Below are 14615 nucleotides of genomic sequence, written 5' to 3' on the forward strand. Positions count from 1 at the left end.
AGGCCTAGCTAGAATTTATATTAGGCCTATCATTGAAGTCATTGTAGCTTTGTAATTTATATTATAATATCCTTTTTAATATACTTAAATGTTAGGCCTCAAAGGCACATAAAAGTTCATTGCTGTAAAGTTGTTAACACGTTCATGCGTTGGTTTTGGACCAAGTCTGGACTATGCAGTGTTGCCATGCAGCGGAAAGGATAACCACTTTGACGTCACAGGGGTTGCCACGTGTCTCTGCACATATGAATTGGGCGGAGCGACGCGACATTAGGCGCTTTGTCTTTATTTGCTGATTTGGGGGTAAAATAAAGGAAAATTATGTTTATCATTTTAAAATGGATTCTATATGTTATTAGCTTTATTTTGATACCAAATGTGTTTTTCTTTCAATGGTCCCTTTAAACTCCTGCTACCTCCACCATGATTAGACGACATTCTGTAAATTATGCAGCCTTGTGGGTCTACTAACACACTAAAATGATCATCGCCCGAGGGTTGAGATGCTACAAAGGGCAATCAATTAAAGGATGTCTCTGGCAAAAACAACATTATCCCTATATGTTAGAAAAATAATTACCAAGCACGAATCACATGCTCTTATTTAAAATAAACTTATATTGACCATAAAAACGAAAATGAAAACAGTCGGCTATCAACATGCGATATTCAAAATTCCCGCGCCGAAATTGTCTAGTGCAATGACGTCATGGTTATTTGTGCTCAATTGTTATCAGCCTTCATTATATTACTGGGATGTCATTGCACTGGACAATTTAGGCGCCCGGGAATTTTAAATAGCCCATGTTGAGAGACGGCTGTAGTAATTCGTTTTTATGGTCAATGTGAGTTTGTTTCAATTAAAACCATGCGATTTGTGCTTGATAATTAATTTTCTAACATATAAGGCATAATGTTGTGATTGCCGGAGTGTTCCATTAAGAACTCTTTGTACTATTATTCTGCATCTTTTGCCTGGTGCGTACATACCAACAACCAGCAACATACAAAGGGCTAACACTAACAACAACAAAACTTGTTACATTTACCTTTTTCTTTTCTCGTACGTCATAAAGTGCCATTGATGCAAATATTGGTTCCACCTCTAGCTCCAACCTATAAAATGATATATGCACACAACGTAGAGTCAGCTAATTTCCAACAAAGATTCAGACTTATAATATTATGCAACTTTATAAGTACCCTCCCCTTATAAGCGCCCCTGCTGCCTATTCTAATTTACAACTTTATAGCCGCTCCCATTTTAAAGCCATTTTGTAACATTTCCATAAGAAATACAATTGTATTTTTGTTCACAAAATGTTAGTTTTCACTTTCACATATGTCCTCTTTTAGTTTTGGCCCAAACAGATGAGGTAACACCATCGCATGTAACCAATGGGAGCCACTCCGTCGAACGTGAGTCGGTCGGTTCTTTTGATGTGTGTGACCATCCTGCACACCATGTATGTACTGTGTTATGAACATCGCATACGCGTTTGACTAATATTTCCAACAGCCTGTGATGTCATCTGGACTGTGCATCCAAATCTGCTTCATAACTGTAAATATCTTTATTCTGCTGCTATGAGAACTACTTGCCTATTGGTCAAAACAAAGTTTTCATTATCAATTGGACCAATCAGCAACATTGTTAAAATAATTTCACAACACAAAACAATTGGGTTGAATTATTTGCAAAGCTTCATTCTGATTGGTGATTAAAATGAAGATATCAAGTAATTGACCAATCAGAGGCAATGTTCCACTTACTTAAGTGTTAGACATTTGATCATCAGCCTGTACCCAAAGTGGTCTTGTGGTATGTTGGCTACGGAGCGCCTCTCAATAGCATCAACCTGGTCAAATCAAAAATATATCAGTTACAAAAATATTCCACATACTATCAAAGTTACCAAGTTTTTCTCTCAACTATAATGAAAGTCGGAATTAAAGATCCAAGTCTGTGTTTCACATCACTTGTCGATTAAACTCAGAATCTGTTTGTTTTAGGGATGGGAACATTAAACGCATGCACCGTTAAATGCATGCATGATCTGTCAAACGTTTTGTAATTGCGCTAGAGGTGTACATGCAAGTCATATTCAATTTTCAATGCTAAACAACAGTTGAAAGTAACGAAATCTGAAGACAACCTTAATAATTTACACATAACTTTACAAGACATGCAGCAACATATAGTATCGTAGGTAAACTACTTTGCCCTTTATATGAGCAACACCCAAACATGGCAGAGACAGTTTCAATTCCAGTTTCAAATGGCAGAGACAGTTTCAACCTGCCTCTTTCTACTCTCAGCTTGTCGCCGGAACCCAAATTATTATCTTTTAGTCTTTGCACCACAGACTACTACAAACTATTTATCAACATTCAAAGTACAAGTGCATTGTATGCTGTGAATTCTCGCATATTCACGAGGGCCAATCGTTTGATTGTGCCGTGTCTAACAATCACCCCAGCATTGCGTGCCTTTGTGTATATGCGATAGAGCTTTTCATGTCTTCGTGTAAGACTAAAAATATGCGATATATGCGTAGCAGTTTTGTCTGTTGCATTTCACGTAACAATCGGCCCTCATTATCGGGTGATGCTGAGACTTTGACTGTTTGAAGTTTGTCTCTTATCTCTTTCATCCATGCTTTGCACTTACATCATCCAGTGGTGGATACAGGCTGAATATATGATGGTTCCTGGTGTTCCTCCTGGTCTCAGCATTGATATCGTCTTGTTTCTCAATGGGGATGTGTTCCAGCAGGTTTGGTAGCAGTTCATCCATTTCACTATTCTTGAGGTCAAAGATGCTTGAAGCCAAACTGCTACGAGGTGTGCCGTCGGACATCCTGATGGAGGAACGCTTAAAGCTGTCAGCATCTCCCAGAGTGAACTGTAAAGGTAGAGGTACAATCAGGGAAAAAATAATATGGGAACTGTCAGAGGCCTGCAGGATTAGGTAAAGCTATACAAACTATATCAAAATTATTGGAACCGACCACTTGTAAAGGATAACCACATCTCCAAGAGTGAAATGTAAAGGTAGAGGTACAATCAGGGAAAAAATAATATGGGAACTGTCAGAGGCCTGCAGGATTAGGTAAAGCTATACAAACTATATCAAAATTATTGGAACCGACCACTTGTAAAGGATAACCACATCTCCAAGAGTGAAATGTAAAGGTAGAGGTACAATCAGGGAAAAAATAATATGGGAACTGTCAGAGGCCTGCAGGATTAGGTAAAGCTATACAAACTATATCAAAATTATTGGAACCGACCACTTGTAAAGGATAACCACATCTCCAAGAGTGAAATGTAAAGGTAGAGGTACGATCAGGGAAAAAATAATATGGGAACTGTCAGAGGCCTGCAGGATTAGGTAAAGCTATACAAACTATATCAAAATTATTGGAACCGACCACTTGTAAAGGATAACCACATCTCCAAGAGTGAAATGTAAAGGCAGAGGTACAATCAGGGAAAAAATAATATGGGAACTGTCAGAGGCTTGCAGGAGTAGGTAAAGCTATACAAACTATGTCAAAATGATACTGATACTATAAGAACCTTCTTAGTCAATGGGAGTGGTCTAGTTCGTAGGCACATAATCTGATTGGACAATCGCATGATTTCGGGTGCCGTCTATCAGGCCATAGAAGACACCACTTCATCGTGAATGTTGATAACGCGTAACACGCTGTAGAGGTACACATATGCATCACATTGTATGTGTATACTAGTGCGGAATACGCGCATACGCTAGCAGTACGTGCAACAGAATACGTGAAGTAGTAAACAAGTTTCGTTCATTTTATAATAAGGGGCGTTTTTATGACAGTAACTTAGTTTTTGGTTTAAAAAAAAAAAGTTTACAGTTATTAAAATAATATTTAACTAAGAATGAGAATAAACGCGTCTGTATCCATTACGACAAAAAATATTGGACCTATCTGTCGTCTATCATAGGTAGAGGATAGTAAAAACAATAAAAATTCCTATCGTTTATTCTCTAATTATATGGCTCCCAGGTGAGCTCTTAGTAGAAAGATAGATAACGAAGACATAAGGCATGCTAATTTTTTAAAGCAAAATATTTACAAATTTGCATCATTTTGGCAAATTTAGCTTTACTTTAAATAGAAATTGTTTCCAATTTCAGACCATTATTATATTGGGCTATTCCACTTGAAGTCCACACTACCCCTGTGGAAGATTTTGGAAATATCTTCCACAGGGGGAGTATGTTTTTCAAATGTAATTGGTCAGAGGTAATCAATTTGAAACCCATACTCCCCCTGTATTATGGCTCTACCTATATCTTCCACAACTGGAGTGAGTATTTGAAATGGAAGTTTCCCAATTGTCTATTCTATTCAAAATTGATACTCCCTCTGTGGCAGACTTTAGCTAAATCTTCCACAGAGGTAGTGTGGATTTTAAAAGGAATAGCCCATTTAGCGGACTCCTCCTTGTCAACTTTGGTATACTTTTGGGATCAATTTTCAGAATCCCAGCCTCAAATCCTCACCCCCCCAAACACACCCCTGTTTGTAAATACCTGCAACCGAGGACCGGTCATTCTGCATGATTTAATAGAGGCCGTCAGCCTTTGCCGTGGGATCTGCCATCTTGTGGGTACTGTCGTTCTGCATGTCATGCGTTAGACATTACGCCCCCGTTTATGCGGAAGTCGTGTCATGTGTCAACGCGGTGACCTTGGCAACAAGGCACTCCGTACCCACAAGATGGCGGCATTGGCATCACAATGACTACCACTATACTAACCGAGGATGCACACACCCGTTTTTAATCGAAAGACCATGGACCTCACACACACACCCCACTTACTATCCAACTGCGGCCCGTGTGAACCCCCAAAACGTAGCCTCATTTTTTAAGTTGTTTGCATTGTCCTGGTTATATCCATGCAACTGAGGATGTCCACCGTCCACGATCGGAGGTGTGCATACCCCCATTCCATGTACTTACTTCATCTTCGTCATCAAGTTCATCGACCTCATACATTTGTGGCTGTCCCGATATCTCATTTTGTTTCTCTTTAAGCTGAGTAGCCTCATGTCGAGTTACGCTTGGTAGGTACTTCCTTTCCACTATGCTCCAATCACATGTGTACGCATGTAAACAATCACGAACCTGGATGTTGTTCTCGGCTCTGTGTAACAAAAGAATTGAGAATTGGTATTGAGAAAAAGTGAATCTATAAACAAAGTTTGTACAACTTAGGGAGGTTGGTGGCCTGCGACCTGCATCCATTGATCTTCAATGCCGACTGATGTTGGGTTTGGTATGGTTTTTACCGGGGGTACTCAGTACAAATGACCATACGGGGGCGTGCCGCAAACATGGGTAGCATTTTCAGCCTTCTGGTATATCAATGACCCCTTTTTCATTTTTTTTTTTGGTATATGAATGGGTCCTTTTTCAAAATTTTCTCAATTTTTTCGGAAAACTGCCCAATTTTTCCTTAATCTAGCCAAAATTTTCAAAATTTTCCCAACATTTTGGGAAAATTTGTAAAAACTAAGACAATTTTGGGTAAATTCTGCGAAAATTTTGACTTTTGGTATATCAATGGGTCCAAATTTCTTGAAAAATTGGTATATTTATGGGTCTACTTCCAAAATCTCAGCGGCACATCCCTACCAAAACCAAACTTGAGTACCCCCGGTTTTTTTAGCAGAGAACGTGGATTCTGATTGGTTAATTGAATGACGTCATCATCGCATCAGCACCTCATTAACTGGTCAAGCTGTGTTCCTTCTTTTTACGCGATAATCAGACATGACAGTTGGACACCGCTGAAGTAATTTTTTGCTGAATGGTATAGTATTGGGAAACTGTGCCATCTGACTGGAAACAGCAACAGGTGTTGACCTCCACCAGTCAGATATATGGGTGAGCGAGTCGTAGGTTAGTGAAAGTTGCTGGCCCCCTTGTCTCTGTGTTTACATCGCTCCATTTTTCGTTTGATGTGGATGGCTTGACTCTGTGAAACCAATTTTTCTCTATGTCCAAGATTTGGACAATAACATTGGTATCTAAAGTGTTCATACAGGTCTACTCCCCATTCTAGAAAAATACAACGGTACTCATTTTTTGAGATTAAAAAAATATTATCAGCTTCTTGCAAATGAGACATGCTAAATCCTAATCCTTTAGTTACATTACTTCTAACTGGCAATAGAAGTCATATTTTAATATTTGGCCAAATTTTGGAAATAAGGGCGACAAACATGTGTTTCTAACCCTAACCCTACCCGAGGTTTTTTGGCTATCGGAAGGGAAAGAAGGAACGAAAAAGGAGAGAAGATGAAGAAGAAAGTCACTTGGCACCCCGGATTGAACCTCGGACCCCTCGCATGCCACGCAGAAGATCCCCAGCGTGTAGCTACACAGGTGACGTTGGCCCGCCAACGATTCCCTGGGTATATATGACTTGGTCTGATTGCGTCATCAAGTCCCGTGGAATCCATGCACGCAGAGCGGTTTTAATAGTGAGCTTTAGTGAGTCCTAGTTCTGTTAGGGTTAAGAAGGCATATAGGGAAAATATGCATGGTCACTAACCCTAACCCTACCCGAGGTTTTTTGGCTATCGGAAGGGAAAGAAGGAACGAAAAGGAGAGAAGATGAAGAAGAAAGTCACTTGGCACCCCGGATTCAACCTCGGACCCCTCGCATGCCACGCAGAAGATCCCCAGCGTGTAGCTACACAGGTGACGTTGGCCCGATTCGCCAACGATTCCCTGGGTATATATGACTTGGTCTGATTAAGTCATCAAGTCCCGTGGAATCCATGCACGCAGAGCGGTTTTAATAGTGAGCTTTAGTGAGTCCTAGTTCTGTTAGGGTTAAGGTATTTTTCGTACGCTGTGACAATCAAGCCCAAAGACATTTCAGGTAATGCATTCTATATTTTGGAAAACACATTTTTTTTACATCTTTTATAACCAATGATAAAAAAATAATAACTTTATGAACAAACTCATAGCCTATAATTTGGTTCACCTCAAGTTCGGTAGTGACGTCAATGCTTTTTTGTAGTTAGCGCCGCAAGCATGCCAACAAACAGCCCCTGTATGTGTGCGTGTACACTCAGCGTGTTAACTCTACGTGCACGATTCGATACTGTGGTGAGCCAAATACGCACGTCGCACGTATGTCACTACTGAACTACCAAATTATATACTACAAATTTTGAATTCTAAGACTTGTGCCAAATCTTTGAATTTTGTGACTGAATTTGTCAGAAATCATGCAAAATTGCATGTTTTTGGCCAATTTCTCCTAAAATTGCAAAAAAAATTGCAAATTTGACTTTTATTGCCTGTTAGAACTAAAGGATTAAAATTTAGCTATGTTTCATTTTGCAAAACAGGATAATATTTTTTCTGGAATAGGGGGTAGGGAATTCTGTAGTAAATTGCCTGTCATAGGTTCCGATTATTTTTCTATGGTTGTGGTCTGGACTGCATATGTCTTATGGCTAAGGGTGTAAATTAACGGTTATTTGTCTAACCGTTTAAACGGACCACAATCCGGTCGGTTAACCGTGTAAACGTATGTAAAAGTTTTTTAATTTCTTTAAGGGATCTGGAATGAGCGTTTTGACAGTATTTTTTGTGGGACATGAGAGCACATCAGACATATCGAATTGCATTCTGAATACGAAGAATGTCTTTCTGATATCAAATAATTTTAATTTTTTGAAATTCACGATATAATACAAATTTTATGACAAATTATTAAAATTTGATATTTTCCACATTTTTGATATAGAACAGTCCTCGAAGCAAATTTAATAAATCTAATGATATATTCTTAAAGTGTATGTAGCTGGGAGGAAAAGCCGACGATCAATTGAAAATTTTGACCTTTCATATTGAAGATATGGATTTTTTCCCAAAAAGACCTAATTTTTTTTTGTGTTTTGGGAAAAAAATCCATATCTTCAATACGAAAGGTCAAAATTTTGAATTGATCGTCGGCTTTTCATCCCACCTACATACACTTTAGGTAGAAATCATCAGATTTATAAAGTTTACTTTTGAGTACTGTTAAATATCAAAAATATCAATTTTAATGATTTGCCATAAAATGTGTATTACATTGCAATTTCAAAAAATCAAAATTATTTGATATCAGAAGGACATTCTTCGTATTCAGAATGCAATTTGATATGTCTGATGTGCTCTAATATCCCACAATAAATACTGTCCAAACGTTCATACACCTTCCCTTAAAGTAAGTTATAGTCGCTAAAAATCACAAATTTCCGGCCAGAAATTTGTATTTTAAATCGCATTTAGCGATTTGCAATCATGATAATTAGCGTATTTTTTGGTAGGAAAACAGTCGGCAACCCGAGATCTGAAATATACCGCGATGGTTTGCAAATGCGTGTATCCTCAGTATCTATCGCATTGTGTTTTAAACTGCCGGGAACCAGTGGAACCAAAACAATATGGCGGCGCGCTGTGTTGTTCAGTGGTGAGAACCTGGGTGAGAATTGCTTATTTCTCACCTAGCTAGCCTTGTCAGAGAGGAAATCCTGAATCAAAACTAGGAAGATGTTATTTTTAAGTGAAAAATAATTCTATTTGGTTTCAAGTTTAAGATAGTTTCGTTCAAAAATTGGTGCTCCGGATGGGCTTCTAAGCATTGCTGAGTGCCTTCAAACTGCCACGGTGGATGGCCCTAGACACCCGTTTAAACAGTTAGTGATTTTCCTAAACGGATAGTGCATTTTACGGTCGGTTAAACGTGAAACGTAGACACCCTTACTTATGGCTTGCATGCATTGTGTAGGTGACAAAGGAGCCAAATTGAGACTAATAATGAGAGCCACAAAATGAGTCTGGCAGAACGACTCATAGCATAGCAGTATTGCCTCTGGACTTTGGATCCAAAGGTTGTGGGTTCGAACCCTGGTAGAATTATTAATTAGAATTAATAAATTTCTTTTCCTTTTGTTAAGTATGAGGAAATGATAATGGCAATAAATCTGTTTTATAAAACTAAACACAGCGTAATCTAGCCTCATAAAATGTATCATGTAAGTGTATTCAATGTGATGCAAATGTTTACCAGGGAAAAAAATATCGTGACTGGGGGAACTTATAAATTGTGGATCCCATGTATATTCTTTATAACACTTACTCTGGCTCTGGTAACGATGGTTTAACAGTCCTAAACTGCCGTGGTATGGACACAACATTAATATCATCATGCGGAAATTCTAATAGTTGATTCAATGGATCTCTGTTCAGTTGCCATGTATATTCTTTATAACACTTACTCTGGCTCTGGTAACGATGGTTTAACAGTCCTAAACTGGCGTGGTATGGCCACAACATTAATATCATCATGCGGAAATTCTAATAGTTGATTCAATGGATCTCTGTTCAGTTGCCATGTATATTCTTTATAACACTTACTCTGGCTCTGGTAACGATGGTTTAACAGTCCTAAACTGCCGTGGTATGGACACAACATTAATATCATCATGCGGAAATTCTAATAGTTGATTCAATGGATCTCTGTTCAGTTGCCATGTATATTCTTTATAACACTTACTCTGGCTCTGGTAACGATGGTTTAACAGTCCTAAACTGCCGTGGTATGGACACAACATTAATATCATCATGCGGAAATTCTAATAGTTGATTCAATGGATCTCTGTTCAGTTGCCATGTATATTCTTTATAACACTTACTCTGGCTCTGGTAACGATGGTTTAACAGTCCTAAACTGGCGTGGTATGGACACAACATTAATATCATCATGCGGAAATTCTAATAGTTGATTCAATGGATCTCTGTTCAGTTGCCATGTATATTCTTTATAACACTTACTCTGGCTCTGGTAACGATGGTTTAACAGTCCTAAACTGGCGTGGTATGGACACAACATTAATATCATCATGCGGAAATTCTAATAGTTGATTCAATGGATCTCTGTTCAGTTGCCATGTATATTCTTTATAACACTTACTCTGGCTCTGGTAACGATGGTTTAACAGTCCTAAACTGCCGTGGTATGGACACAACATTAATATCATCATGCGGAAATTCTAATAGTTGATTCATTGGATCTCTGTTCAGTTGCCATGTATATTCTTTATAACACTTACTCTGGCTCTGGTAACGATGGTTTAACAGTCCTAAACTGCCGTGGTATGGACACAACATTAATATCATCATGCGGAAATTCTAATAGTTGATTCAATGGATCTCTGTTCAGTTGCCATGTATATTCTTTATAACACTTACTCTGGCTCTGGTAACGATGGTTTAACAGTCCTAAACTGCCGTGGTATGGACACAACATTAATATCATCATGCGGAAATTCTAATAGTTGATTCAATGGATCTCTATTCAGTTGCCATGTATATTCTTTATAACACTTACTCTGGCTCTGGTAACGATGGTTTAACAGTCCTAAACTGCCGTGGTATGGACACAACATTAATATCATCATGCGGAAATTCTAATAGTTGATTCAATGGATCTCTGTTCAGTTGCCATGTATATTCTTTATAACACTTACTCTGGCTCTGGTAACGATGGTTTAACAGTCCTAAACTGCCGTGGTATGGACACAACATTAATATCATCATGCGGAAATTCTAATAGTTGATTCAATGGATCTCTGTTCAGTTGCCATGTATATTCTTTATAACACTTACTCTGGCTCTGGTAACGATGGTTTAACAGTCCTAAACTGCCGTGGTATGGACACAACATTAATATCATCATGCGGAAATTCTAATAGTTGATTCAATGGATCTCTGTTCAGTTGCCATGTATATTCTTTATAACACTTACTCTGGCTCTGGTAACGATGGTTTAACAGTCCTAAACTGCCGTGGTATGGACACAACATTAATATCATCATGCGGAAATTCTAATAGTTGATTCAATGGATCTCTGTTCAGTTGCCATGTATATTCTTTATAACACTTACTCTGGCTCTGGTAACGATGGTTTAACAGTCCTAAACTGGCGTGGTATGGACACAACATTAATATCATCATGCGGAAATTCTAATAGTTGATTCAATGGATCTCTGTTCAGTTGCCCTATGTTTTGGTTGATGTATTCTTCAAAGTCTAATGGCTCTATTACATCTGACAATGGAATCTGAAAAGATATATAAATAAATCAATAAATTTCAGATTTATATAGCACCTTTTTCCATCTAGATCTTGAAGGATTCAAAGTGCTGTAATTTCGCTGCCATGGTGAATCATCACAATCAGATCGCATCATCTAGGCCAGTTGCAGCCGAACCTCATGGGCAGACCTATCCGCACTTAGATTGTAACATCCACCAATTATCTGTGCAGCTCCCCAAATTCCACTGGGTGAAGGAAGTTTTTGATAACCAAACAACTAATCACCGATTTTTTTGAAAGCAGGAGGAAACCGGAGATCCCGGAGAAAACCTGCGAGAGCGAGCATGGAATCGGGATATACCAAGTGCACACGAGTCCTTGGGCCGCGCCACGCCGGGGGCTTGAACCCGGGACCTCAGTGGTGCAAAGCGAGGGAACTACCACTGCGCTAACTCGCCCTCCCTAAGATAAAAGATTTGAAAATTAAAGAAAGGCTGAGGGTGGTAGGTGCACAGACTACTACAGACCATTCACAACCAGTCAAAGTCCCCATGTTTTGTATGCTGTGAATTCTTATATTCATGAGGGCCGGTTGTGCCATTGTCTTGTGTCTGACAATCATGCCAGTGTTGTGTGCCTTTGCATATACGCTATAGAGCTTTGTGTGTCTTTGTATTTACGTGAAAGACCGCAAAACTATGTGGTACATGCATCATGCGTAGCAGTTTCGCCTGTCACATTTCATGGAACAATCGGCCCTCATCATCAGGTGGTGCTGAGACTTTGACTGGTTGCAAAAAAATGGTCTGTAGTAGTCTGTAGCAGTGTTTACTCTCTCTGGAAATTGGGTGCATCAAAATGAAACATTTTCTTCCCAAATTGGCCCAATTTTGGCTCAGTAATTCCCCAAATTGACTAATTGTAATACAGTATTGCAAATTTGTGTGCGCCAAAAATAATTTTCGCTGGGCCAAAATTGAGACATACGGCCTCTGAGTAAACACTGGTCTGTAGTATTCAGTTGAAATCCATACATAGCCATTTCAAATTTACACTTTTTATGAGGAATATTAAGGTCATGTCTTCCATAGGGGGTATGGATTTCAACTGGACTAATCCATTACCATAATACCAATCCAGGACCCAGTGATCCACTGCTGATGCTGCTTCCTCTTGACAACACCCTCCCCCCCATGTCCAACTAGCCCATTACTACCAACTTACCGAGCCAGGACCCAGTGATCCACTGATGATGCTGCTACCTCTTGACAACTCCCTCCCCCCATGTCCACTGGAATAATGATTTGAAACTTGTCTACATAGGTCATGTCTTCCATAGGGAGTATGGATTTCAACTGGACTAACCCATTACTACCAACTTACCGAGCCAGGACCCAGTGAACCACTGCTGATGCTGCTACCTCTTGACAACTCCCTCCCCCCATGTCCACTGGAATAATGATTTGAAACTTGTCTACGAATGTCTGCCGCATGTTGAGCCCTGATAAACAAAAACAAAACAAAATGTAGACATTTAGTAAATGTGGCAAAAGAAGATTTGATTCAGCACAACTGTACAAGTATTATTTTCTGTTGCTTAAGGGGGTACTACACCCATGCCCAATTTTGTGCCTATTTTTGCATTTTCTCAAAAATTATAGCGCATTGGTGACAAGCAAGATATGTATATAGGGGCAAGGACTACAACTATTGCACTGGAAATTTTATTTCAGCACAGACAACAGTTGTGGAGTTACAGTCAAAAATGAGGGAAAACCAATATTTAATCAATAAATCAATAACTACTTGCCTTGAGTTGCTGAATTTTCAGTACAGTAGTTGTAGTCCTTGCCCCTATAATATACATATTTAACTTGTCACCCATGTGTTACAATTTTTTAGAAAAATGCAAAAATAGGCACAAAATTGGCCAGGGGTGTAGTACCCCCTTAAAGGGGGTAATCCTATTGATTTAGGATATAAACCTATCCCAAAAAGAAAGTATCCAGTTTAATTTTGGTTCATAAGTCAAAGAAGGGGTGTTAAATCAAGACTTATCAAAAGTATGTTACATATAAATTTATTCCGCACAGTTTGATACCTCATTTGTCCAAATCGATGCAGAATTGGTGACAAAATGACCTTTTGAATAATGCAATCACCTCAATTTTAACAGTTGCAGTAATTCCTATTGATTTGGTCCTACTACTCAATATTCAGGACTCAAAATTGAAAAATCACATATATAATTTGGCTAAATTTACTTTTCAATAAAAGTGTTAATTTCACACAAAAATTCCCTAAAATACCACCCGGCACTAACTAGCTACAACCCTGTTCTATATAGAGTTGGGCGACTAAGTCGCCAATAGTCGTTAGTCGCGACTATTACTGATAGTCGCGACTACGACTATTGAAAACCAAAAGTCGACTAATGCAAGTATATTTTTGTGTTAAAAAATTACTTTAAAAGTGTCAGTTATTTGCACCAAAACCAACCAAATACTAACATATAAACTGCGAAAAATGTGAAAAAATGTTAGTCATTGTCTTACCAATACTGAATAGTAACACTAACCAACAAGTAATCATAATGTCCATAAATCATCATTAAATTGGTGTTATTGACTTGTTGTCGAACTACTTTCCCACAAGATAAAAGCCGTTAAAAAACTCAAATTACTTAGAACTGTCGAACATCTCATTATGATTATAATTTATGCAGCGATAACAGGTGTAGCAGCGTCATAGCGTGCATGTAGAGACCCAGGTTGGGTGTTTGTACCAACTACTGAAGGTATGAGATTATTTCAACTTTGGAAAGAAACAGCGAGAACTTCCGAGTAAGTGTTTTCCAAAAGGGAAAATTTAGGAAAATATTATTAGATTAGAAGTACTTTTCACGTAATTTCAAAAAGCTATGCTTATTGTGGTAACAGAATATTTAGAAAGCAACAGGAAAATAAACAAATTAGCTGACAAACAGTCGTAATGTTGCAATGCCGCCCCTGTAGCGACAAATGCAGTAGTCTAGATGAGGTCAGGTGACGTAGGTCGGAGGTGAAAGTTAATCGTACATGCACGATGCAACACGTTCATGAGCATACCATGGAAAATATGCACTGGCATGTTTACATATTTTCATGCACAGCAAAACATGGAAACGAACGAAGATCGCTATTGGAATATTGAAGGTTTGAGAAATTATATGAAGTTTCTTGTGCTGTTGCTGGAAAGTGGCAAGTGAATTTAATTGAACAGAAAAGTTAGGCCTATATTACAGCATTTTACAGTCAAATATTTGCATCGCAAACGTGCGATACAGTGTAGCAATTTGTATCGCAACAGTGCTGGTTTGTGTAGCAAACTGTGATGCGACGCCGGCAATCACGGGTCCTGTAATAAATGCATTATAAATACTAAATTGCCACCAATCTTTCACCCGATTTTTCAGTCCAATTTTA

General features: G+C 38.6%; 1 protein-coding gene across 4 annotated transcripts in view; it reads right to left on the bottom strand.

The window, feature by feature from the left end:
* The window catches only part of LOC140141197 (dedicator of cytokinesis protein 7-like), an 85413-nt gene extending 80260 nt beyond the window's left edge, over window positions 1-5153 (bottom strand). For all 4 annotated transcript variants that reach the window (XM_072162997.1, XM_072162996.1, XM_072162999.1 and 1 more), the window contains exons 1-4: window positions 5005-5153; window positions 2672-2905; window positions 1774-1859; window positions 1050-1116 (exon numbers count right to left, since the gene is read on the bottom strand). In XM_072162997.1, the coding sequence (XP_072019098.1) occupies window positions 1050-1116; window positions 1774-1859; window positions 2672-2905; window positions 5005-5040 (423 nt within the window). In that variant the 5' untranslated portion in view covers window positions 5041-5153. The remainder of the gene's footprint in view (window positions 1-1049; window positions 1117-1773; window positions 1860-2671; window positions 2906-5004) is intronic.
* Window positions 5154-14615: the final 9462 nt, after the last annotated feature.

The sequence above is a fragment of the Amphiura filiformis genome, chromosome 19 (assembly GCF_039555335.1).
Source record: "Amphiura filiformis chromosome 19, Afil_fr2py, whole genome shotgun sequence".
Taxonomy (NCBI): Eukaryota; Metazoa; Echinodermata; class Ophiuroidea; order Amphilepidida; family Amphiuridae; genus Amphiura; species Amphiura filiformis.